The sequence below is a fragment of the Capra hircus genome, chromosome 3, assembly GCF_001704415.2.
Source record: "Capra hircus breed San Clemente chromosome 3, ASM170441v1, whole genome shotgun sequence".
In the NCBI taxonomy this organism is placed as follows: Eukaryota; Metazoa; Chordata; class Mammalia; order Artiodactyla; family Bovidae; genus Capra; species Capra hircus.
This window is the reverse complement of record NC_030810.1, coordinates 12,415,872-12,442,891: the sequence shown is the minus strand read 5'-3', so window position 1 is coordinate 12,442,891 and position 27,020 is coordinate 12,415,872. Positions and strand designations below refer to the sequence as shown.

The window sequence follows — 27,020 nt, the reverse complement described above, 5'->3', positions numbered from 1 at the left end:
AGCCAGAAATACAGGGGAACTTCCTCAACTTGGTAAGACTGAATACCTTCCTCTTAAGGAACAAGTCAAGGATATCCACTGTGGCCATTCTTAGTCAACAGAGTACTGGAAGCCTAGCCAACGCAGTAAGACAAGAAAAGGAAATAGAGAGCACATAGATTGGAAAGGGAAAAAAGAAAACAAACTTCCCTATTTGCAGATGAAATGACTGTCTATTTTAAAAAGTCCCAATGGAGGATTTGAACATTGCCGCAGAGCAACTAAGCCCGTGTGCCACAAGTACTGAGCCCGTGCTTTAGAGCCTGTGAGTCCAAACTATGAAGCCCGTGCTCGGCAACAAAGAGAAGCCACCGCAGTGAGAAGTCTGTGTACCGCAAGGAAGAGTCGCTCCCACTCACTGCAACTAGAGAAAGCCCTCTGCAGCAGCAAAAGGCCCAGTGCAGCCAAACATGAATAGAGGCTTCCCTGGTGGCTCGATGATAAAGAACCTGCCTGCCAATGCAGTGTTGAGTCCTGCCCCCAAGGCCACCTCTGAAGCTGACTGAGCCCCTTTGTAACTGAGCCCCTTTTGTTTTCAGAAGACTCCCTGACTTCCTGACTCCCAGTTAGGCAAAGATGCCCACTTCAGCAAACACCTTATAGCACCCCAACCAATCACCTAACACCAACCTTCCAGCAGGCATTTTCTTTGGCTTGAGGCTATAAAAATTGGCTGTTAACCCACAAAAGCCGTCAACTCTCCCTGGTCTCTTAGGAGGTTGGCCCACTGCGCTCTCGGTGCCTACTTTATCTCTGCTCTTTGTTCTTAATATACTCACTCCCTGCTGGAATGCTGTGTGTCTGGAAATTCTTTACCAACCTATGCTCAAACTGCTTAACATGTAGGAGATATGGGTTCGATCCCTAGTCCACGGAGATTTCACATGCTGCAGGACAGCTAAGGCCGGGTTCTGCTGAGCCTGTGTCCTGGAGCCTGGGAGCCACAGCTGCTGAGCCCACGTGCCGTAACTACTGGAACTTGAACTCTCTAGAGCCTGTGCTCTGCAGCAAGTGGAGCCACCGCAAGGAGAAGCCTTAGCACCACCATTAGAGGGTAGTTTTGAATTATTGTTATAAAACCCTTCATCACATCCTCCCAGGGTGGAACACATAGTTTTTCGAGACAGAAGCCCAGTTTGTCTCCCTTTGCCTGGCAAAGTGGTAGAGCCGTCCTTTTCCACTTCACTCAAAACTTTGTTTCTAAGATTTGATTTGGCATTAGTGTACAGAGAGGCCAAGCTTTCCATAACAACATTAGACTTACAGCAATTGTGTTAACTATGCACTATTATTACCTCCATTATACAGATGAGGAAATTGAGACAAGTAAAATTTAGCTACCTGCTCAAAGTGGCCCAGCCTCATCCATGGTAGAGGTAGGGTTTTTTAAATTTTTAATTTTTTATTGAAGTATTGTTGATTCACAATGTTGTATTACTTTCAAGTGTACAGAAAAGCGATTCACATATATGGAATCTTTTTTCAGATTATTTTCCTTTATAAGTTATTACAATACAATGAGTATAGTTTCCTGTGCTATAGAGTAGGTCCTTGTTGGTTATTTATATTATATGTAGTAGTGTCTGCATATTAATCCTAGACTTCTAATTTATTCCTTGCCCTCTTTCCCCTTTGGCAATGGTAAATTTGTTTGCTGTGTCTGAAAACACACAGAATCATCATCTTCCAGACCTCAGCTTTGTTCCTCCTCCTCCATTTCTGCCTCCAGCCAGGTGTCTGTTCCGGCTCCTCTGTGCCCTTAACCACCGCACATACTTGTCTCTCTAAAGGGCAATAGGGAGCCACTGAAAGGGTTTTACCCAGAAGGTGACACATTTGTTTTCTAAAAACAAATCATCCTGGCACCACTTTGGATAATGGATTAAATGGAGCTAAGGATAGAAACAGGAGGCTGTTGGAATGTCTCCAAAAATGAGAGCCTGGATGAATGAGGGAGGTGGCAGACAAAAGAAAACAGATTTACGAGCTCTGCTCGAGTCAAGTCCAGAGGACTTGGTTTTGGATCGGATTAAGGGGGTGAAGAAGGGTGAGGCCGGTACAAAGGTTTCTGACTCGAGTAATTCCGCGGACACTAAAAGTCATTCACTGATGAGACTTCCGAGAAGTCTTATTTTGGACACGGTGAGTCTGCAGTGCAGAAATGCGGCCGGGACCTAGGGCAGAGGCCACCCTTGGGGTCCTGCGAGCCCACTGGCGGGAGCTCTGGGGGGCGCCCAGCGCGCCTCCGGAAGCCGCGCGCGCAGGCGCAGTGTGGCGGCGGGCGCCCCCTGGCGGGCGGTGGCGCGAAGGGACCGCCCCCAGCCTAGCGCTGCCGCCGCCGCCGCCCGCCTCAGCCCAACATGGCGATGCACAACAAGGCGGCGCCGCCACAAATCCCCGACACCCGGCGGGAGCTGGCGGAGCTCGTGAAGCGGAAGCAGGAGCTGGCGGTGAGGGCCGGCACCGCGGGTGCCCGGGTGAAACTCCCGCGCTTGCCCCCGTCTCCGGGCCCGGGCCCAGCCGCTCCGGGCCGTTCGTTACTCCCCGGGCGCAGCGCGGCGGCTGGGAGTCCGCCGGCCTGAGGACGGCTGCGCATTGCGCGGCCCGCCGGCGCCTCGGCTTCCCGGCCGGGCGGATCTGGCGCCGGGAGCCGGGGGCGGGGCGCGGAGCGGGGGAGGGGAGGGAGGCTAGGCCGGCGGAGGCGTGGAGGGAGGTTGGCGCCCGTGGGTGGGGGCTTCCGTGTGGGAGCCTGCGGCGGCGAGGGTCCGCGAGCCCCGCGGGCTGGATGAGGGCGGGCGGCTCTGGGCTCTTGGAGCGATTGGGCGGCAAGCGTGCCGGCAGGGTGGAGGAGATCGGCTCCGGCTTGGCTGTGGGCTCTGGGGAGGTGGGGTAGGAGACGGATGTGGGAGGGGAGACCCACACATCCATTCTGACCTTTGGAGGATGGAGGGGCGTTAATGTCTTTGCGGGGAATAGGATTAGATTCGTTGGATGAGGCTTTTGATGGGCAGGCGTGGGATGTGTTCGGGGACTTCTTAGAAGATGACAGGTGAGGGGGAGCGGACTCAGCCTAGGGAATTAGGAATTGTGACAGGCGCCTGGGGCCCCTTGCTCCCTGGTGGCTAAGCCCTCCCTCCCCCTTGCGTTTTTGGCTGGAGCACCGGGAGGCGCATCTTACCTGAAGCTGCCCTTCCAGGTTTCCATAGCAACCGGCCGCCCGTTGCAGGCGGCCTTTCGGAGCTTGCAGGGAGGCGAGCGAGTTGGCGCTGGAAGGCTGCTCACCCTTCCCTCTCCGGTAGCGGTGTCTTTTATGTGTGGGAGTGGAGACTGCTCCCCTTCTTCCTCCGCGGAGTTTCTTGACAGCTGGGTTTCCACGAAGCCTCTGAGTATATGCAGACTTTTGCCTGGGTGTACATTTTTCTAGGGAGAGAGTCTATTTCATTTTATTCTTAAAGGCACCCAGCAAGACTGGTCTAGACTGTCTTGTCTGAAACAGCCTGCCCCTGCCCATGTCATCCCTCTCTCCACAAGGCTGACTCGGTGTCGTTGAACTTGAATTTCTAAGCCTGATACCAGGATGTCAGTTTGGTCCGGCTTCATGCTTGCATGTAAAAGGCATCAACTGCTTCCTTGTCTTTCACCTCAGGAAACACTGGCAAACTTAGAGAGGCAGATCTATGCTTTTGAAGGAAGCTACCTGGAAGACACGCAGATGTACGGCAACATTATTCGTGGCTGGGATCGGTATCTGACCAACCAAAAGTGAGTGACAGAGGCCTGTAGTGTTGCTTTGTGCCCTAGTAATGTTTGCATTTGGGGCTTCCCTGGCGGCTTAATGATCAAGAACCCTCCTGCCAGTGCAGGAAGTGTGGGTTCCTTCCCTGGGTCAGGAGGATTCCCTGGAGAAGGAAGTGCCAACCCACTCTAGTATTCTTGCCTGGAAAATCCCACGGACAGAGGAGCTTGGAGTGCTGCAGTCCGTGGGGTCTCAAAGCATCTGACACGACTTGTGACTAAACAGCAGCAACTGTATTTGTGATCAGGACTATGTATGTCCTTGGCGGTAGCTCTGGAGGGAAGCAGTAGTAAGGTGGGGTGGACAGAGGTCTGCATTCGAGCTTGGTCTCTGGTTCAACCGCTGCCTCACTGAGTAACCCTGGACAAATCCTACACAGTAGGGGAAGTCTGACCAATGGCGCAGGGTTGTGTGAGGCTTAAATGGAATTCAGCATATAATACTTTATATACCAGCATGCCTCTTGCTATTTTGTACATTTTAATCAGTCAAGAGTTCCACCCTCACAGGATTTGCCCTACCTATATGCCAGCCGTGCCATGGTTTATTTAGTAATATTATTCTTAAAAATGTTCTAATTATTTTTGAGAATTTTCGAATCTAGAGAAAAATTGAAAGAATAGTTCATGATCTCTTGATCTCCTTCGCCGATCACCAGTTAGCTTGCTGTCACGTTTGCTTTCTCTCTCTTCCCTTTCTGTAATTTGTAAGCACACACTCTATGCGGGCATGTCTGCTTAGTCACCTCGTGGTATCCAGCTCTTTTTGACCCCACGGACTGTAGCCTGCCAGGCTCCTCTGTCCATGGGATTCTCCAGGCAAGAATACTAGAGTAGGTAGTCATTACCTTCTCCAGGGGATCTTCCTGACCCCAGGATCGAACCTTGGTCTCCTGCATTGCAGGCAGATGCTTTACTATCTGAGCCACCAGGGAAGCCCATACATCCCCATATCTATACTTAAAATTAAAAAAAAAATTTTTTTTAAATAATTATAGATACGTAGGCAAAAAACAATACAGAGAGGTTCCATATATCCTTCACTCAGTCTTCCGCAGTGGTTGGGTTTTATGTAACCATTTAGTACAATGGTAAAAGGAGGAACCTGACCTTGGTACAATGTGTAAGTTTAGTTCTATCATTTTATCGTGGGTAGCTTCCTGTAACCACCACCGCAGTCAAGATATAGAACTGTTCTGTCACCACAAAGATCTGCCTCCTGCCACCCCTCTGTAGTTGTATCTCTCCTTTCTTCCATATATGTGTATATATACTTTCTGCTAAACCATTCAAAAGTTAAAAGCAGATCTTGGACACTTCGTCCCTAATTGTGTCAGCAGATACCTCCTAAGAATAAGAGCATCTTTCTTAACGTAACCACAATTATGCCTAGAAAATTAGCACTACATTAATAGTATTATCTAATATACAGTCTTTATTCATATTTCCCCTAATGGCTCCCAAAATGCATTGCTGGCTCGTTTTCAACCAGGTAGTGTTTGTGCATTGCATTTGGCTGTTATGTGTCTTTAGTCTCTTAATTTAGGATCTTCCCAACCTTTTCACGGAGAAGGCAATGGCACCCCACTCCAGTCCTCATGCCTGGAAAGTCCCATGGATGGAGGAGCCTGGTGGGCTGCAGTCAGTGGGATCACTAAGAGTCGGACACGACTGAGCGACTCCACTTTCGCTTTTCACTTTCATGCATTGGAGAAGGAAATGGCAACCCACTCCAGTGTTCTTGCCTGGAGAATCCCAGGGATGGGGGAGCTGGTGGGCTGCCGTCTGTGGGGTCGCAGAGTCGGACACGACGGAAGCGACTTAGCAGCAGCAGCAACATTTTCAGTGGTGAGCTTGTTTATGACATTATCTTGTAGAATGTACAAACTGTAGGTTTTTCTTGTTGTGACTTCATGAGGGATCCTTTAAATACTTTTGGCGGAAATGTTGCATTACTGATGGTGTACCTCTTGTTTACCTCCCAGTTGTTTTCTCTTTTTTTGACTGCCCCATGCCATGTCGGATCTTAGTTCCCTGACCAGGGATCGAACCTGTGCTCCTGCAGTGAAAGCATGCAGTTTTAACCACTGGATCACCAGGGAAGTCCTTGTTTGCCTTTCTGTTCTCAGAAAGCTCAAAACGACAGATTGGCCCATTGTCGGTGCTGCTAAGTTTGATTATGTAATTTCACAATTGCAAAAGTTATTTTTTTCTCTTCATAATTAACAATTAATTTCAGAGGTTATACTTTTTTAGAAGTGTGAATATGCTCCTCCCCCAGTTTGTGTCACTGGGTTTAGTGTCCATTGTTGATTCTTACCTGAATCAGGTATTATAAAGGAGGCTGCAAAATGACGATTCTAATTTCACTGTTCCTTCTGCATTTGTTACTAGCATTCCGAAAGCAGAGTTGTCCCTTTTAATCTTCTTTCCCTTTCATTCTGTCTCTCTCTCTCTTTCTTTAGAATCCTTGTAGATGCATGGACTTAAAAACAAAACAAAACCCAACCCCCCCCCCCCAGTGTATTGGGGTCTAGTACTGTCACTTTTTTATGCTAGAGGTTTATTTTATTATTTAGTACAGATTCGTTTATTGAAATCTATACAAAGGAGTACATAAATCATGAATTTACAACCCACTGGCTTTTCACACCCCAACACACCCATCATTATTGTTTTTGATGCTCATTAGTCACTCAGTTGTGTTCAGCTCTGCGACTCTAGGGACTGTCACCCGCCAGGCTCCTCTGTCCACGGAATTCTCCAGGCAACAATACTAGAGTGGGTTGCCATTCCTTTCTCCAGGGGATCTTCCGGACCCAGGGATCGAACCCCGGTCTCCCACATTGCAGGCAGATTCTTTACCAGCTGAGCCACCAGGAAAGCCTCATTTGTCCCAAACATGGCCAGAGGGAGCCCCTCCAGCTGATCCTTTGACGTTACCCTGTGATCTGAGCACCTGGCTGTTTGCTGTCCTTTTGTGCTTTTCTTGTCCCAGGCCTGGCAGCAGTCATTTCTCTGAGGAGCCCTGGTTCTTTCGTTAAATCTTTTAAACTCAGGTTATTAAACAGAGATACTTCATAGCACTAGTCTGTGCTAGATGTTTTTAATAATAGGCATTAAAATAAATACATATTAAATACATGAAAATGACTCTGAACCTAAAGCTAAAGTAATCCCATATGTCACAGTGGATCACATACCATACATTGGAAAACACTGCTATGTATGTAGGCATTCGGCATGAATGTCATTTTGGTCAAGGCAAGTGGTGTGGAGGTGTTTCCGTAATGAACTTCATAATTAAAAAAAGACTTCCTTATATTTGTCCTGGGGCATCCTCAGCTTGAACCATAGGAGTAGCTTGGTGCTTACAATGAGTTTCTTGTGTGTGTTTTAGAAACTCCAATAGCAAAAACGATAGAAGGAACCGGAAGTTTAAGGAAGCAGAGCGGCTCTTCAGTAAATCCTCAGTTACTTCAGCAGCTGTAAGTGAGGTGGGGGTGGGGGGCAGGATCTTTCTGTGGCCCATTGTTAAGGAAGCCCTCAGTTACATTTCTGTGAGTTTTCCCTTTTCCGTCTGTCTGTGAGTAGGGTGTCTCTTTCCTTTCTGTCTGTGAGTGCTCTCCTGAGACCTGTAATAATTTTTTTGGTAACTGGTAGTTTTTTCTTTTAGGCAGTGAGTGCTTTGGCAGGAGTTCAGGACCAGCTCATTGAAAAGAGTAAGTTTATTTATTTATTTTTTAACTTTTTCATCAATTTATATTTGAGCTACCATCACTCCTATATTTAACTTCTGTCCAACTGTGTATCTGAAGACTGCATATCTTTTTCTTGCCTCTTTCTGGAAGTTAGGCGCCCTTTTGGATATCCTTAATCATGTCTTTCTCTGGTGGAAGAAACTACCATGTCCTTCCTGCCTTTTCAGTCACATGAAGATTGACTTTAGCTGCTCAAAGACACAGAAATGTGTTTTCACTCCTGTTAAGTCTTAGGAAATTTTTTTTTTAGTTAAAAATAACCCTTTTATCATGGAACATTTCAGACATATCTAATAAATCCCTGTGTACCCAATTTGATCATTCTTAGGAAATTCTGATGCTATGACGGGAATGTACCTGTGTGTTCTTAAATTTAAAATGGAGAGCAGATTGTATTTACTTTGTAGAGAAATTGTATCATTCTGTGTACTTAAGCCATACAGTCTGACTCCTTTCTAACTTCTCGTAATGAGACTTAGAGCTTCAGGTTTGCCTTTCTGCATCAGACTCTAGGTAGACAGACTGGATGCTCTCCGTGCGGGTCGGGTCACTCTGAAGCTCACCCTGCATTTTGCACTGTGGCTGGGTACTTTCCCATGGCATATCTTGTCTTGGGGTCCAGTTGTTTTGTTTGCATTAGGGCAGTGGTTTGAGGAAAATGGATTTTGGTAGTTTGGGAATTAGAACTACTCAGTGACTTCTGTTATTATCTCTGTATACAGATTTCTGAGTTTTTAGCTTCGTCTCTAACTCATTTCCCTGAGCTTTAGTCATGCATTTCTAGAAAATTCTAGAAAATGTCTTCTAGATATTTCCACTCAGTCAGACTCATTTTGTCTAAAACTGAGCTGTGCCGTTTTCTTCAAAGTGTGTCTGCCCAATTATTTTGTTAGAGTACTCTATTCTGCCACCTTCAAAACTTGGTAGGTGGCTTTGACTCCTTTCTACCAGCGTCATCAGTTGGACTAAGTCCTTTTTTTTTTCCCCTTTGCTATGATTGTCAGAATGGTTTGCTTTGCCTTTCACTCTTTTTTCCTTGGTACAAAATCTCTCCCTTGTCCCCACATTTTTGTATAACACATTCTGTGGAATGACCCCTGTGTTCTTGATCTTTGGTCAATGGAGGAAACAACTTTTCTCTTAGAATTTGTACTTTTATGTCTTCATATCTCAAGGATTTTGGAGTTTTATATTTTGGGCATTTGTATTTAAGCTGTTTTGAAAATTTTCCTCAAACACACCTTGCTTTTGTTTCTTTTGCCTTCTTATGTACCTCACTAGGAAGAGAATGGATTAGCATAGTCCCAAAGGGGAATTGTATGCTAATTAGTGAAGCATTGTATATTTTTGTTACAAGAGTATAGTAAGAAAATAATGAAAAACAAAACAGGCAGATTTTATCCAGTTCTCCTGTAAAAAGATCAGCAGTCTCCCCTTTCTGTTTTACTGGGCTTCTCTGAAGCTTTCATCACAGCAAACCCCTCCGGCATCCACATCATTGCGCAGGTAAGTGATGCTTGAGTGTGGTTCTCCGCGTCTTCCTTTCTGCTCTGCCTTTTAACTTTTCATGTTGATCTGAAGTCACTGCCTCAGACTGTTCAGTAGCTAGTCCTTTAAGTGGAGTGTCTCATTTGTAGATTTATGTAACTTAAAGTCTGACGTTACTTGCTCTAAGAGTGAATTGCTCAGTTTTATGTCAGTGAGAGGCAAACTCATGTGTCTTTTCATGGTGGCAGCATGAGTCGACTGCCCACCTCACTATTGTGCCCTGAGATATGGTAACTCAGTTCTCTTGCTGTCACTTGCCTTCTGCTTCCATGAGCTGAGGGAGAAAACGACGATTACTTTGTGGTCTCATTCTGTACCTTAACTGTGGTTAATCTAGTCTCCCTAGCTCCAGTCCCTCTTACAAACTGCTTCTAGCCTAAAAATCCTAAAACATAGGTTTGCACGGAGAATGCAATACATATTAGTTGTTTGGTGTTACTTCCCTGTTCTGAAATTCAGGATGACTTCCTCTCGTTATCTCCTTTTAGCAGCTTTTTTACTGCACATAACCTTGACTGATTGTTTGGAATTTGACTTGTGTGTTTGTAGATCTCAAACATGTTGACATTTGAACACTTACTTGTGTTCTGGACACGAAGGAAACACTTTACTTTTCATTATCTCATTTAATCGAAAGCTACTCTTTGAGGATACACGTAGATTATAAGTTCCTTGTAAGTAGGGAACAGGCTGTAGCCCCCCAGTGTCTAGCTCAGTATCTTAATCATAAGAGATACTCAACACATGAGAGATAGAATTCCTGTTTTACAGATGAGGAGACAGGCTCAGAAAGGTTAAGCGACAAATCAGTTCTCTTAACATCAGCTTGCATCATCCCCTTAGATCAGATCTCCTAGCCTGACAGTTATGACTCCTCTCAACTGTCACTTCTCAGGCTCTGTTTAAGAGGTGTGATTTGATTCATTTGTTCCAAGTACACCTTGTGTTTTCTCACCTCTGTGCTTTTGCTTGTGCTATTTTTTGTACTTATTTTGCCCTCTCATTTCTTTCAAGGTCCAGTGTAAATTCCACCTGCAGTGAAACTTTTCCGGAATAATCCACTCTTTCTTCTCTGACTCCCATAATACTTAGTATCCATATCAGCCATTTAGAATATCACTTACTGCCTGGGTTCTCAATTCTTAGGGCTTTGACTTGATGAAGGCAGCTTTGTATGTGTTTGCACACGCGTGGGGATACATGTGTACCGGCCTTTATAGAATATGACCAACTCATGCATCCACTGATTCAGAACTCCCATAGCAACTGCCCCCAAATGAGTCAGCAGTTGATTTTGCTCCCGAATGTATTTGAATAGAACTGCAACATAGGTAAAATTTGCCATATCATATTTGCCTTTTTCTTACTTGTCTCCCACCTTTTTAGGTAAACCTTCTCTCCCCTGTGCCCAGCCCCTCCTCCGTTAGTCCCATATCCCTTCTTTCATACTGGGATCCAAAGTTTTCCTTTTTTTTTTAAATTTTATTTTTAATTGGAGGATAATTATTTTACAGTGTTGCGATGGTTTCTGCCATCCATCACTACAGATCAGCCGTAGGTATGCCACGTCCTCCCCCACTCACCTCCCTCCCCATCCCACCCCTCTAGGTCATCGCAGAGCACTGGATCTGAAATGCTTTTGCGACCGCACGCCCTGTCAGCCTGTTTCCTCCCCAGCCGGCGCCATTTGCGTGCTCTGCGATGACGATTTACTGTTGCTAACTGTGGCTGCTCTGGGGCTTCGCTTCGGAGAGTGGGCTTCTCTTGTCCTGGTACTCAGGCTCTTGGGGGTGTGGGCTCAGTAGTTGTGGTGTGTGGGCTTTCCTAGTTGCGGTGCGCTGGCTTAGTTGACCCACTGCATAGACAAGTGTGAATTCTTAACAACTAGACCTCCAAGGAAGTCCCGGGAGACGATAAATTTTTACTTGAATAAATAGAAATGGGTAATGGAGAGAAAGAATGTCCTGACCATACTTCTCCATCTTACACTCATCTTTTTATATTTCATTAGATTTTTTTTTTTTGGACTTCCCTGGTGGCTCAGACGGTAAGGAATCTGCCTACAATGCAGGAGACCTGGGTTTGATCCCTGGGTCGGGAAGATTCCCTGGAGAAGGAAATGGCCACCCACTCCAGTATTCTTGCCTGGAGAATTCCGTGGACAGAGAAGTCTGGCAGGTTACAGTGGGGTCGCAAAGAGTTGGATAAATAACATGTTCTCATTATAAGTCAGACTATTCAGAGGTGAATGTGGAAAAGGTTATTTATTTCCTGAGGTAGCCAGCATTAACAGCTTGGTTTTAATCTAACATCTATTTCTGGACATAATCACACATGCAGAGCTGGAGTTTTTGTTTTTTTTTTTAAATAGAGATCAGTGCATCCTGTCTGCTTTTTACTGTTTTGTCACACATGGCCCTGCCAGCTCAGTACACACACTGAGAACAGTGTTGAGTGTGATTAAAGAACGTGATTTGGACCCCAGCCATCTGGTTTGAATCCCAGCTCTGCAGCGTCTGAGCTGTGTGACTCTAGGCAGGTCCCTTAACCTCTCCAGGCCTCCATTCCTTTCTCTGTGAAATGGACATCGTAACCGCAGACCTTTTGTGAGGGTTCCACGTATTAACATATTTAAAGTGTGTACAACAGTACCTGGCTTACGGTAAGGACTGTCCTGTCAGCTATTGTTAGTGTCTTTTATTCTCTGTCTTTTTTTTTCTGGCCATGCCATGTGGCATGTGGGATCTTAGTTCCCTGACCAGGGACAGCTAGGGAAGTCCCATAAGATTTTTTTTTTTGGCTGTACTGCTCGACATGTGGAACTTCCCCAACCAAAGATTGAACCCATGCTGTCTGCAATGTAAGCATGGAGTCTTAACCACTGGACCGCCAGGGATGTCCAGGCATCTTGCATTCTTTTTAAAAGCTCAAAAATACCTGCTAGTCTGGTTTTGCCTCCTCTGTTGATGAGTATTCCCATCATCTCTGTTTTCCCCAACGTGAATGGTGTCAAGTAGACATCCTTGTACCCATATGCTTTTTTATAATGCAGTTTTAATTTCTGTATGACAGTATCCCAGAAGTGGCATTACTGTGTTAGAGTGATATTCATAAATATAGTCCAGTTACTGTCCGTGGCATAAAGGGCAAGGTGTATGTGGTCTTTGTCCCCTTTCCTGGCACAGAGCTCCTAAACCTCTTGGATGCTCCAGAATATAAAGAATGACTACTATGCAAAAGAGCAGTCAGAGAGCTTCAGATGAGGGCTTTTTCCCTGAAAGACCAATCCTTGATTAGAAGCTTGGAACTTTGAACCTTACCCTTGAAACCTCTAGGGAGGGCTGAGTTTGAGATTGGAGACTGAGTTAATTAATCTCACCTGTATAGTGAATGGAAAAGGAAATGGCAACCCACTCCAGTATTCTTACCTAGAAAATCCCATGAACAGAGGAGCCTAATGAGCTGCAGTCCATGGGGTCACAAAGAGTTTGGCATGACTGAGCGACTGACCACGCATAGTGAAACCCCTATGAAAACCCCCAAAGGATGAAGTTACCGTTGGTGAACACGATGCGGCGCTGAAAAGGTTCCCAAGCCAGATAAGGCAAGGAACGCTGTGCCCCTTCCCATGCCTGGTCTGGTGTGCCTCGTCCTTTGGCCTGTTTCTGACTTGTATCCTTTATAATTAACCAGTGACAGGAAGTAGTGTTCCTGAGTTTTGTGAGCTACTCTAGTGAATCGTCGACCTCTGATTTATAGCTGGTCTGTTGGAGGTATGGGAGGCCTAGGACTTGTGTCCAAAGTAGGGAACACTCCTATGGGACTGAACCCTGAAACTGTTGGTCTGCCCGGACTTCAGTAGTTAGGGTCAGAATTAAGTTGAATTGTTGGCATCTGGGGAATCAAAGAATTGGTGGTTGGTCTTGGGAAACAACTCTGGACTCATTAAAAAGAATCGTGTCTTTCCCATTCTTAAAGGTGTACCTTGGGAGAAATCATTGGGATAAAATAAGAGAGAAAAAGATAAATTTTATTATTACTCTTTATTAGAGTAAATTTTCAGTCTACACAAATGGAGACAAAATAATGAATCCCTGTGAACCCGTCACACTGCCTCCCAACCATCACACCATGGCTCGTCCTGTCTCATCCACACCCTACCTGCCCTCAGCTCCACCCCCGTTTCATGTTGAAAGTCTCAGAAATCTATGCCTGTTTCTTGTGTACACCATGTGTCTCCTAATGATCGTTTTTAAATTGTGGTGAGAACACTAAACATAAGATCCGCAGATTTTTTAAGTGCACAGCGTGCTCTTGTTAAGTGTGCAGAGCTGCAGTGCAGCTCTCTCATCAAAGAACGATAGCACACTCACCGCCTCCCCCAGCCACCAGTGCCCACCGGCCTGCTCTCTGCCTCTGTGGGTTTGACTGTTTTAGATTCCCCATAAAAGTGAATCGTGCAGTATCGTTTTCCTGTTGCTGGCTCATTTCACTTAGCGTGATTCCTCCAGGTTCATCCATGTTGTGGCATATGACAGGATTTCCTTCTTTTTAAGGCTGAATACTGTATTCCATTGTTATGGCTTTACCCAGTCATCTGCTGATGGACATTTAAGTTGTATCCACATCTGGGCTATTGAATGATGCTGCAGTGAACACAATGAGAGTGAAGAAGCTGTTAAAACTCAACATTCAGAAAACTAAGATAATGGCACCCGGTTCCATTACTTCATGGCAAATAGATAGGGAAACAATGGAAACAGTGACAGACTTTATTTCTTTGGGCTCCAAAATCACTGCAGATGGTGACTACAGCCATGAAATTAAAAGACACTTGCTCCTTGGAAGAAAAACTATGACCAACATAGATGGCATATTAAAAAGCAAAGATATTACTTTGCCAACAAAGGTCTATTGTTTTTCCACTAGTCGTGTATGGATGTGAGAGTTGGACTATGAAGAAAGCTGAGCGCCAAAGAATTGATGCTTTTGAATGGTGGTGTTGGAGAAGACTCTTAAGAGTCCCTTGGACTGCAAGGAGGTCCAACCAGTCCATTCTGAAGGAGATCAGTCCTGAATATTCATTGGAAGGACTGATGCTGAAGGTGAAACTCCAATACTTTTTCCACCTGATGTGAAGAACTGACTCATTTGAAAAGACCCTGATGCTGGGAAAGATTGAAGGTGGGAGGAGAAGGGGACGACAGAGGAAGAGATGGTTGGATGGTATCACCGATTCGATGGACATGAGTTTGAGCAAGTTCCAGAAGTTGGTGATAGACAGGGAAGCCTGGTGTGCTACAGTCCATGGGGTGGCAAAGAGTTGGACACGACTGAGCGACTGAACTGAACTTCAGTGAACACGGGAGCACAGATACCTCTTCAAGATCCTGATTCAGTTCTTTTGGATAAATACTCATAAGTAGAATTACTGGATTGTATGATACTTATATAAACGGTAGTCTCTTTCTACTGTAAATTACACTTTAAAAACCCTAAACACAGCATGTATTCATTTCAGTTCAGTCGCTCAGTTGTGTCTGACTCTTTGCGACCTCCCTGTCCATCACCAACTCTTGGAGTTCACTCAAACTCGTGTCCATCGAGTCGGTGATGCCATCCAGCCATCTCATCCTCTGTCATCCCCATCTCCTCCTGCCCCCAATCCTTCCCAGCATTGGGGTCTTTTCCAGTGAGTCAGCTCTTTGCATCAGGTGGCCAAAGTATTGGAGTTTCAGCTTCAGCATCAGTCCTTCCAATGAACACCCAGGACCGATCTCCTTTAGGATGGATTGGTTGGATCTCCTTGCAGTCCAAGGGACTCTCAAGACTTCTCCAACGCCACAGTGCAAAAGCATCAATTCTTCGGCGCTCAGCTTTCTTCACAGACCAGCTCTCACCTCCATACATGACTACTGGAAAAACCATAGCCTTGACTGAGTGAGTGAGTCAAGTCGCTCAGTCATGTCCGACTCTTTGCGACCCCATGGACTGTAGCCTACCTGGCTTCTCTGTCCATGGGATTTTCCAGGCAAGAATACTGGAATGGGTTACCATTTCCTTCTCCAGGAGATCTTCCTGACCCAGGGATTGAAGCCGGGTCTTCCGCATTGTAGGCAGACGCTTTACCATCTGAGCCACCAGGGAAGTAGTAGGACCTTTGTTGGCAAAGTAATATCTCTGCTTTTCAATATGCTATCTAGGTTGGTCATAACTTTCCTCATACTGCATGTATTTATTTGTTAAGTCTGGGCTGCGTTGGGTCTTTGTTGTTTGCACGGGCTTCGTCTAGTTGCAGTGAGCAGGGGCTGCTCTTCATTGCGGTGCACAGGTTTCTCACTGGGGTGGCTTCTCTTGTTGCGGAATGCTGGCTCTAGACTCTTGGGTTCAGTATGGTACCAGCATGGGCTTCCTTGTCCTATGGCATGTGGAATCTTCCCGGACCAGGGGTCCAACCTGTGCCCCCCTGCGTTGGCAGATGGATTCTTAATCAACCAGGAAGTCCTACCTCTCTTTAATGATGAATAATACAGGCATACTTTGTTTTATTGCACTTTGCAGATACTACACTTTTTACAAATTGAACATTTGTGGCAACCCTGTGTGGTCAGATGATGGTTTAACATTGTTTAGCAGTAAAATATCAAATTGCCAACATCTGCTGGATCATGGAAAAAGCAAGAGAGTTCCAGAAAACCATCTACTTTTGCTTTATTGACTACACGAAAGCCTTGGACTGTGTGGATCACAACAAACTGTGGAAAATTCTTCAAGAGACAGAAATACCAGACCACCTGACCTGCCTCCTGAGAAATCTTTATGCAGGTCAGGAAGCAACAGTTAGAACTGGACATGGAAAAACAGACTGGTTCCAAATCGAGAAAGGAGTATGTCAAGGCTGTATATTGTCACCCTGCTTATTTAACTTACATGCAGAGTACATCGTGCGAAATGCTGGGCTGGATGAAGCACAAGCTGGAATCAGGATTGCTGGAAGAAATATCAGTAACCTCAGATACACAGATGACACCACCGTTATGGCAGAAAGCAAAGAAGAACTAAAGAGCCTCTTAATGAAAGTGAAAGAGGAGAGTGAAAATGTTGGCTTAAAACTCAACATTCAGCAAACTAAGATCATGGCATCTGGTCCCATCACTTCATGGCAAATAGATGGGGAAACAATGGAAACAGTGATAGACTATTTTTCTGGGCTCCAAAATCCCTGCAGATGGTGACTGCAGCCATGAAATTAAAAGACGCTTGCTCCTTGGAACAAAAGCTATGACCAACCTAGACGGCATATTAAAAAGCAGAAACATTACTTTACCAACAGAGGTCCATCTAGTCAAAGCTATGGTTCTTCCAGTGGTCATGTATGGAGTTGGACTATGTAGTGAGAGCTGGACTATAAGGAAAGCTGAGTCACAAAGAATTGATGCTTTTGAACTGTGCTGTTGGAGAAGAGTCTTGAGAGTCCCTTGGACTGCAAGGAGATCCAACCAGTCCATTCTAAAGGAAATCATTCCTGAATTTTCATTGGAACGACTGATGCTGAAGCTGAAGCTCCAATACTTTGGCCACCTGATGTGAAGAACTGACTCACTGGAAAAGACTCTGATGCTGGGAAAGATGGAAGGCGGGAGGAAAAGGGGACGACAGAGGATGAGATGGTTGGATGGCATCACCGACTCGATGGACATGAGTGTGAGTGAACTCTGGGAGTTGGCGATCGACAGGGAAGCCTGGCGTGCTGCAGTCCATGGGGTTGCAGAGTTGGACATGACTGAGCGACTGAACTGAACTGATTTTTAAATTAAGATATGTACATTTCTTTAGACATAATGCTCTTGCACACTTGTAGACTACAGTGTAGTGTAAATATAACTTGTATGTACTGGGAAACCAAGGAATTTGTGTAACTCTCATCATTTTGATGCTTGCCCTGTTGTGGTGGTCTGGAACCGAATCCATGAGGTTTGCCTGTGTTCCTTGCATGGATATACCATTTTAAATTATTTATGCATTCATCAGTTGACAGACTTTTGCGTGCTTAGTTGCTCGGTCATGTCCAACTCTGTGATCCCATGGACTGTAGCCCACCAGGCTCCTTTGTCCGTGGAATTTCCCAGGCAAGAATACTGGAGTGGGTTGCCATTTCCTTCTCCAGAGGAGCTTCCCAACCCAGGGATCGAACCCGTGTCTCCTGTGCCTCCTGCATTGCAGGTGGCTTCTTTACCCACTGAGCCATCAGGGACGCCCACGGTGAATAATGCCTCGGTGAGCATTGATGACCAGTTTTGTGTGAACATGTTCACCATTTCTGTTGGATATGTACTCAGGTGTAAAGTTGCTGGTGGTTTGTTAACTCAGTGTTTAACCTTTTGAGGTGCTTTCCAAGGTGGCAGTGCAAGTTTACATTCCCATCGGCCGCAGTGGAAGGTTCCAGTTCCTCCACATCCTCACCAACACTTGTTACTGTTTTTCTGTTACAGCCACCCTAGTGTTAGGAAGGGTTATCTCCTTGTAGTTTTGTTTTGCATCTGGTCCCATCACTTCATGGGAAATAGATGGCGAAGCAGTGGAAACCGTGTCAGACTTTATTTTTTGGGCTCCAAAATCACTGCAGATGGTGACTGCAGCCATGAAATTAAAAGACACTTACTCCTTGGAAGAAAAGTTATGACCAACCTAGATAGCATATTCAAAAGCAGAGACATTACTTTGCCAACTAAGGTCCGTCTAGTCAAGGCTATGGTTTTTCCAGTAGTCATGTATGGATGTGAGAGTTGGACTGTGAAGAAGGCTGAGTGCCGAAGAATTGATGCTTTTGAACTGTGGTGTTGGAGAAGACTCTTGAGAGTCCCTTGGACTGCAAGGAGATCCAACCAGTCCATTCTGAAGGAGATCAGTCAGCCCTGGGATTTCTTTGGAAGGAATGATGCTAAAGCTGAAACTCCAGTACTTTGGCCACCTCATGGGAAGAGTTGACTCATTGGAAAAGACCTTGATGTTGGGAGGGATTGCGGGCAGGAGGAGAAGGGGACGACAGAGGATGAGATGGCTGGATGGCATCACTGACTCGATAGACGTGAGTCTGAGTGAACTCCGGGAGTTGATGATGGACAGGGAGGCCTGGCGTGCTGTGATTCAATGGGTCGCAAAGAGTCAGACACGACTGAGCGATTGAACTGAATGACTAATGATGTTGAGCGTCTTTTCCTGTGGACCTTGGCCATTTGTATATCTTCTTATGAGAGCTGTCTATTCAAATCCATTGCTGATGTATTTAATTTTTTTTGTCTTCTTGAGTTCTAAAAATTCTTTAATATATATTCTAGATACAGGTCTTTATCAGATATATGATTTGCAAATATATTTTCTCCCATTCTGTGGGTTGTGGTTTTTTTTTTAGGTAGCATTGATTTATAAGTGTGATATGTACAACATTATATTTTGACTTCTGTGTATACTGCAGCGTGCTCACTACCAAAAGTTTAGTTTCCATATGTGACCATATACTTGACCCTATTTGCCCATTTTGCCCCGCCTCACTCCTGTGGGTTGTGTTTTTACTTTTTGGGTGTAATTTGCAGTTCAAGCATTGTATATAAATGATACATAGTTCACTGTACTTATTTTTTCTTTTGTTATGCTTGGTTTTGTGGTCTTATCTAAGAAACCATTGCCTAATCCAGTGAGTTCTAAGAGTTTTACAGCTTCTGCATTTGACTCTCTGGTCCAGTCTGAGTTAATTTTTATATATGGTGTGAGATAGTGTTCCAACATCATTCTTTTGCGTGTGAATATCCAGTTATCTCAACACCATTTGTCAAAAAGACTGTTCTTTTTTCATTGACTTGTCTTGTCATCCTTGTTGAAAATCAGTTGACCACAAATGTAAGGATTTATATCTGGACTCTGAATTCTGTTCTCTTGACCTATATGTCTGGTCTTAGGCCAGTACCACACAGTCTTGGTTACTGTAGCTTTGTGTCGTAAGCTTTGAAGTTCTTGTGCTGATTTTTCATGAATTCCACTTTGCTTTCAGGACAGGATTGGGTAGGATACTTTTTCTAGCTTCATAGTGTTAGAGCTCCCTCTTCTGTTTTCATAAAGTGTTCAAAGGCAGGGATTCGTCACTGCTGAGATCTGCTTCTATTTTCTCCCTTCTGCTCTTTTGGGGACTGTCTCTTTGTTTCAGCTCTAATATCCTTGTGCTACTCAATTTGAAATCTCTTCCTAGAAGTTTATATTACAAAGACATAACAAGAAGAAAGTTAATCCTTGGTTCTGCTGTTCACCTAACTCCTTTTGAAAATTTTTAGAAACAGGTAATGTACACATATTTGGGATTCTTCATCAGTTCAGTAAAGTGATAGTCTTCTTCTCCCCCATCCTTTTATATTAAGAGTTTCAAAGAATTCCTTTCAGGAAGAAAAAGTGTACCTTTACCAAACTATGTGTAGTTTTTCTTAAAAACATTTATTTATACAAATTCTTGTTAAATTTACTTATTTAATGTATCTGAGGGATATTTTAAAATCTGGGATATGTGTCAACTGAAAGGTATTATTACCACTTTTAAAATAATATTCTTAAGGCTTCTCAGAGTAACTTAGTTGGTGGAGCTCTTCTCTTCCTTGGCCCTTTTTCTTGATGGAAAGTCAAGATTCCTGTGTAGTTTGGCAAGGAACCAGAGCCAGCTGTAGGATCTTTTCCCAAGGTCATCTCTCACCTCCTGAAGACTTATATAATGTTTTTGATAATGCTTCTTGTGTAACTATTAATCCCATTAGTGTATTCTGTGTTTCAATAGCCCCTGCGTAGCGAGGCTGTCTTGTGTGGTCCAGTCTCTCGGCTGTTCTTAGACCTGTCGCCTCTGGTTACACTGTTTCAGATTACAAGGTTTTGAGCACTCTGGTAACTTTGATGCTTTGACTAGATGTGTCTTCCTGTCAGTTGGAATATGTGGTCCTTGAGGGTAGTACCGTGTGTTTCAGTGCTTGAAAATTCTTTTCCAGACTGATGGACAGACTGCCTGAGGAGTACTGATGATGCTTTGGGGCCTTGTGTTTCCTCACTCCAGGGGAGCCAGGAAGTGGGACGGAAAGTGACACTTCTCCAGACTTCCACAATCAGGAAAACGAGCCCAACCAGGAGGACCCCGAGGATCTGGATGGATCTGTGCAGGGAGTGAAACCTCAGAAGGCTGCTTCTTCCACCTCCACAGGGAGTCATCACAGCAGCCATAAAAAGCGAAAGAATAAAAACCGGCACAGGTCAGTGGCAGGGACCACACTTCCCCAAGCCCTGCACGTCTGCCCCGTCCCCAGCCACTTAGAGCGTCCACTGACCATGGCCGTGAAGGGTCTGTACTGGAATAAACGTTCTTCAGGATTGGTGTGGTCTTTCTGTTGCTGATGGGAAGAAACTCATTTGGTCTGAATGAAGCAGGCTAGTTTTTCTCTAAGGAAGGAGTTGCTGGGCATTAGAGTAACTGTGGGGGCAGACATCCTGCTTACTGCTTCCAGTGTGAAAAGTGAAAGTCACTCAGTCGTGTCCAACTCTTTGCAACCCCATGGACTGTAGCCTGCCAGGCTGCTCTGTCCATGGAATGCTCCAGGCGAGAATACTGGAGTGGGATGCCATTTCCTCCTCCAGGGGATCTTCCTGACCCAGGGCTTGAACCTATGTCTCTTATGTCTCCTGCATTGGTAGATGGGTTCTTTACCACTAGCGCCACCTGGGAAGCCTGTTGGGAAGCTGCAGAATGGGCTAAGCCTTTTGCCTCCTAGTCCTGATCCCTGCCTACCCTTATTCCCTGGAGAATGGAGAGAATGAGCTGATGTGCCTTTTTACTTTTTGAATACAAGGTTTGTGATTGCTTATGATTTCTCTATATATCTTCACAAATTGCTGATTTGAGTGTCAGAGGAACAATATAAAGGCTGTAATTTACAAGAGCGCCTTCCTAGATAATGTTTGTTCACTGTGTTTTTTTGTAGTGCCTAATGAGCTAGGAATCACACCAGTGGACAGAGAGGTTAGGTGTTACCCAGACAGGATTTCAGCATTCACTCTGCTTAGGGTTTGTATGATAGTGCCGGGGCCTCTTAGCTTAGGTAATTTAAAGCCGTCCAGTTGCACTCAGAGAGGGAAATTCTGTTTTTCCAGGAAGGAATCTTGTCCTGGCCTCAAACCTTCTTCTGGGAGGTATGAAAACCAGACATCCAACCGGCTGGCTTTTATCCTGCTCCTCTTAGGAGCCTGCATGCTGAGGAGATGGAAGGGGGTGTGCAAGGAATGGGTGGGGTCCCCTGTCTTTCAGTTTGCCTCTGGGCTGTGCTCTCCTGTGGAACATGCCCTCTCGCACCCAGGGCATTACAGTTGTTAGCTTGATGGATGTGGCAAGCAGGGATAATATAGAATTAACTCGTAACAGGTTTAAGCCTCCTTGGCATCAACTGATTCTTTAATTCTTTTAAGAGTTTTTCTTGTCATTGGTGGTGGTGGTTTTTAGATGCAGGAGCAGTATGTACTCCAGAGAGTGACTGAGGACTGCAACTTAACATTTTTCTGCAAACCAAAAATCACCAGGCCAGTCTTATAAGCATAGTAAGAGAGAGCAAAAATTGCATCTCTTTGTCTCCCCTTTTTTTTTCTTAAGTAAGGCTACAGGTTATTTGATTACTATGATAAGACTGATGCCAGTTTATCATGAATAGCAGAGAACCGTACTCTTTAAAGTATTTTTTTTAATTGTCAAGATAAAAAGGTTATGCTCTGTGTTGCTTTTTTAAAGTTTACTCCAGGGTAATTTTAAATATAATAATTTATTTTCCTATTCCAGAGTATCTAGAGGGGGGGATAAATTCCTTGAAAGTTTCTGGGACATTTTTTTTTCCATTCCTGGTATGACAGACTCTCTATAGCTGTTGTGTATTTCAGGTTATACCTTATTTTCCTTAATGATACAAACAGCTGATAAAAAGGAATTAGACATTGAACTCAACTTTCTCCTTACAGATTGCTAGTAGATTTCCATAGGAACAGCTTTTCCTGCCTTTCTTCTCCTGGCCTTAGAAGCTAACTCCTTCCAGAAAAATACTAGGATTTAAAAAGATCTTTGGTGGTAGTTATTGCGTTCACAGTGGGGCTTTTTGTTTGGAAAGCAGAATCCTTTTGTCATCCCCCTGGTTTAGTATCTGGCTGGATTTCTCTGTGGGCCTTAGGGACAACTCATCTGCCCCAAGGGAAGAGAATGGAATTGATTTCCCTTCTTTCTGGAGAAAACACGTTTAGCACACTTTCTCAGATTCCTGCCATCTTTAGTCTGGAATTGTGTCTGGCCCAAACCCCTCATCCCTGACCAGTGTCTTAGTTGGTCCTGCAGATTGGGGGGGGTGGGGTAGGGGGAACACTTTGTCTACACATGTTTGTGAGTTTGCTCCCAGTGTTTCTCCTCCAGTGTTCCACACTCCATATCGTCAGATAAAAGTCAATGGTAAATTATTTCAATAAAGGTATGAATACCCACCATGTGCAGGGCATTGTTTAGTGATGAGTAAACTAAGTGGAAATAAATAGGTACCTTAGCAAAAGAAATAACTTTTATTTGACCTTTTCAAGAATATGAAAATCTATCAAATAATCTTTAGCATTCATAAATTGATCACAGGATTCTAAATTCTTATGCTTTACATGATATCAGAACAGTAAATCCCAGTGTGTTTAAAGAAGAAAGTTGAAATTACAACCTATAGCTGCTCTGACAGGTTTTTACTACTATACCAAGCTCTAGAATTCTAGGTAGTTTATGAAGTTTTCATTAAGTAGGTACAGTCTACTTCTTTAGTTTCTGGTCAAAGTTAGACTGAAAGTTAAATTTCTGACAGTTCCTGGTGTGTACACTCACTGTATGCTTTTCCCAAATGTCTTAAGTGAAACTGTTGCATAAAGGATGTTGAAGTTAAGCTTTATTCCAGCTTTGCTCTTGCAAACATTAGCTAGGAGGAAATAACAGCCGTTTTGCATATTGCTTTACCATCTGTCTATAGCCTGAAAGGTTCTGGAGCCAACTAAGGACGGGTGTCATGCCCCTGGTTAGTGTCTTCTTTAGAGGTCTGCCCCAGCCCACGGTCCTTTAGCAGAAATGGCCCAAAGTGGCTCCTCTGGGCTTCTGCCAGCTAGACTCTTGTGGCTTAGGTGCTTGTAGATGTTAGCTTCCCTGCAGACTTTGGTGTTCCATAATAGTAGTGCTGACATAAACAGTTAACTTGCCTTCCACCATTTCAGGGGCAGGGTAATATGGCTCTATGATTTATGGAATAAGACTCTGATTCGACCCTTGGCTTCTAGCATGAATGCTGGGAAAAGAAATACCGTGTTTGGGCACAAATATAAAACCTGAGTTAGAAATTGCGAAATGTTTTTTAGCTCCAAAAATTTACGATGTTTTAATCTTTCATTTGAGCAAAAGTACATTATGTTGAGTTGTTGGTACTGTCTTCAAAGCACCTTTCATTATGTGACTAAACCCTTCTTTCTCTGTTTCTTCTAATCCTCTGTTTATTTTTCATTACAATTAAATATTTTAAAAGTCCTAACCCTCAATCTAGCAGCTAATAGAAGGCCTGCAGGTATCTATAGTTTTCTAATGAAATAACTTTTCTTATTATCGTCTTTTCTTTTGATATGAAATCCACTGAAGGAAGGGAGTCTCCCAACCCCAGAATCTTTGGTGCTTTGATGTTTGAAACTTTGTGGCTTAAGATTCTTAAAACTGATATTGTTTCTACAAACTTGCTAGGGTGGCTAATCAACTAATTTATTCAATTAGTATATTATTAACGTCTATTGCTTTCTTCCTTTCAAATGCTGCCCCTCAGCCCGTCTGGCATGTTTGATTATGACTTTGAGTAAGTTTGATTTGAACTAGTCTTTGTGCTGTGTTGTCTAGTGTGTAGAGACCAGTATGCCTTTTTGAGACCTTTCTAACCCATAGTTTATCTGTTTAATTATAGGTATGTATATTAGGTTAGGCTGGGAAGTTTTTTTAAAAACAAAAACATGATGGAGGTAACACTTTTTTAATAAGTTAGGCAAAATTAAGTAAACTTCACTTTTATGCATTTAGCTTTCTTGAAAAAATAAGATAACCTTTACTTTAATTCATATTTAAATTGATGTCCCGGCTTTGCTTCATGAGGTTAATAGTTTAAGATCTTGATATTTTGCTGTGGGAAGATTTAAAAATTGAAATTTGTTTCATTTCTTTTGTGTTTCATGTCCAGAAATACGAACTCCTAGTCTCTTTTCTGTTCTTAATTACTCTGTGTCTCAGACAGCGATGTCGTTGCAGAACTAGTATATTAACATAGAGCATGACCTCTTAATCCAAGCCCTTTAACATGTCATTTTGGGATAATTTCTAAAAATTGTATGGCTTTCATAACTGCTGTTGTATATTTCTTTTTGAGTCATCTAAGTTTACCTTGTGGCAAGAGTATCTGCTCATGTTTTTAATAAATACTTGCTCAGTAATATCTGGGTAAACAACTAAATATGACTTAGTCTAATGAAGAATGTGGGTTTTACTTAACCAAATAGTCTTTGTTATAGCTTGTGCCCTATGCAGTAGCTGGTTCTTGGACCCTTTTTCTGTAAATTAAAATGCAAATATCTTTTATCTTTCCCATCACAGGATTGATCTGAAGTTAAACAAAAAACCACGAGCTGTAAGTATCAGCCAGACCGTTTCAGAGAGGCTGGTAAATTTTGAAAATGGTTAGAAAGATGTATTTGCCTTCAGAGCTTGAGTGTTCCTAATCTGGGGTCACAGTTCTTGTTTTAACAAGTCTGGGGTGTCCATCTGGACACAGTTCAACTTTTAGATTGATGTTCTTTTGTTACGTTTTGAAGAGAGAAAGGGTTACATATTTTTAACTGAAGAAAAACTCCCATTTGATTAAATAAACATACTACTCTTTCTCACATCCTCATCCTCCCCACCCCCCGCCATGCCTCTGACTGGTGAGTTCTCAGGTCTAATAAGGAAGACTTGATGCTTCTGTCCCTTTGTGGGACTCAGAAGACAGGCCACTTTCAGATGTGAAATGTCCATTGCATTTGAAACAGAATTTTGATTACAGAACAGTCGCCTGGCAGGGTTGTTGATGAGAATTTATCAATGTTCTGCTGAGGGTAAGTTGGGACTTTTGTTTTTCTCTCTTCAGGACTATTAGAAGACTCATTAGTGCAGATGCTTCCAGGCTGTAGAGTCCTGCTTCCCTCCTCCGACCTCACAAAGATGAGCATCCTTCACCTGAGTGCGTGGCCATCCACCTCTGCTTTCCCAGACCCCAGTGCCTGTGACTCAGAGTCGTTTGTTCTGAAATGTGGTGACAAACAAGTCATTTCCATAAGACCACACTGGATCATTTACTTTGTGTCATTTTTAGTAACAGAACTGCAGGAAGACACACGACACAGTTATACTCCCAACAAGTTGCTAACTGCATTCCTCCCTTCTCGGCAGGAATGTCTCCGCCCGGCCGCCCCCCCCCCCCCCCCCCCAACTGGCTGGCTCCAGCTTCATCCGTCATGCGCACGGAGAAATGTTCTCTGGGTTTGTTTTATGCTGAATGTAGAACACAGGTCACATTTCAGAGGGAGGCTGTAAATATCTGACGTTTTCTTATTTTGTTTGTGTTTTATCATTTTTCTATTATTGTTTTTACCGTCTTATTTTCTTTGGGGACTTTTTGTAATGCCGTTGTACAGCTCATACCTTCCTGCTGACATATCTGATCATCTGTTTTGTGCAGTTGCCAATATTCTTAACTGAATATAATCTGGTTTACCATAAATAGAATGGGACTTGGCTTTTTGTTTTTCTGCAGAGGGAAGGTAAAGAGTGTTTATTTAATAATTACCTACCTTAAATCTTTCTGAGTTGAAAGCAGTTTCATGTTCAAGGAACAAGAAAAACTGAAAAACATAAGTTTAAATCAACCCTTTTAAAATATTTTTATTCTTTTGTATAAATAAAATTTCACAGGCTTTGACTTCTCATGCTTTACTTTTTTAAAAAATTTTTTAATTGAAGGATAATTGCTTTACAGAATTTTGTGTCATGCTTTACTTTTAAACCTGAGATTGTTTTTTGTTTTTTCACTTATTTATTCGTATCATGCCTTATGGAAATTTCTCTTTTTCCAACTTTTCTCTCTTTGATGATATTTGCCTGGTTAAATATTGCTGTAAAAATCACTAAGGCAAATGGAAGGGCTCCAAATTGTACGCAAAACTGGTAATGCCTGGAGTTCAAGAGCAGAGTAAATGACAGGTTCACGGACAGGCCACACCACCAGCAGACGCCCCTTCCTAATGGAGTGGACGGGCTCAGGAACCTGCTGATGGTCGTTACCTGCCTCTGGAGCAGTGGCTACCCACCTTGGCTGCACATTGGAATCACCTGGGATGCTTAAAAAAACACTGATGCCTGGGTCCTACCCGCCCCGTAAAGACTCTTACTTGGGTGTAGTCTAATAGTGGAGATATTCTTTCCAAGAGTCCCTGGCATTCTGATAAGAAGCCAAGTTGTGACCACTGCATTAGGAGACTGGATTGTTTGATTTAAGTCCTGTGTTCAAGGGATAAGCTGTGGGGCCTCACCTTTCCTTTGACTCGATTTAGTCATAGGCCTTTACATACTTCCAAATCTTTGTTAGAAAAAATATGTCCCATTTGTGGTAATATTGGTAGAGTTAAAATATGGATGGCGGCTATTATCAAGACACATCTACCTTGTCAAATGTTTGCAGACGCTTTCACTCTTGTTCTCAAATAAACTTTCCTTTTTTGACTCTGTGGCTA

At 43.7% G+C, this 27,020-nt stretch overlaps 1 protein-coding gene across 2 annotated transcripts; it reads left to right on the top strand.

Moving 5' to 3' along the window:
- On the top strand, nt 2,351-27,020 carry MEAF6 (MYST/Esa1 associated factor 6). 2 transcript variants are annotated; one of them, XM_018041803.1, is made up of 8 exons: nt 2,351-2,489; nt 3,686-3,801; nt 7,235-7,322; nt 7,511-7,556; nt 20,230-20,422; nt 24,032-24,061; nt 24,847-24,880; nt 25,379-27,020. In XM_018041803.1, exons 1-8 carry the CDS (start codon nt 2,400-2,402, stop codon nt 25,385-25,387), a joined length of 606 nt encoding a protein of 201 aa, XP_017897292.1. In that variant the 5' UTR covers nt 2,351-2,399; the 3' UTR covers nt 25,388-27,020. The 2 variants fall into 2 exon arrangements, with proteins under 2 accessions (XP_017897292.1, XP_017897294.1); XM_018041805.1 differs by lacking the exon at nt 24,032-24,061.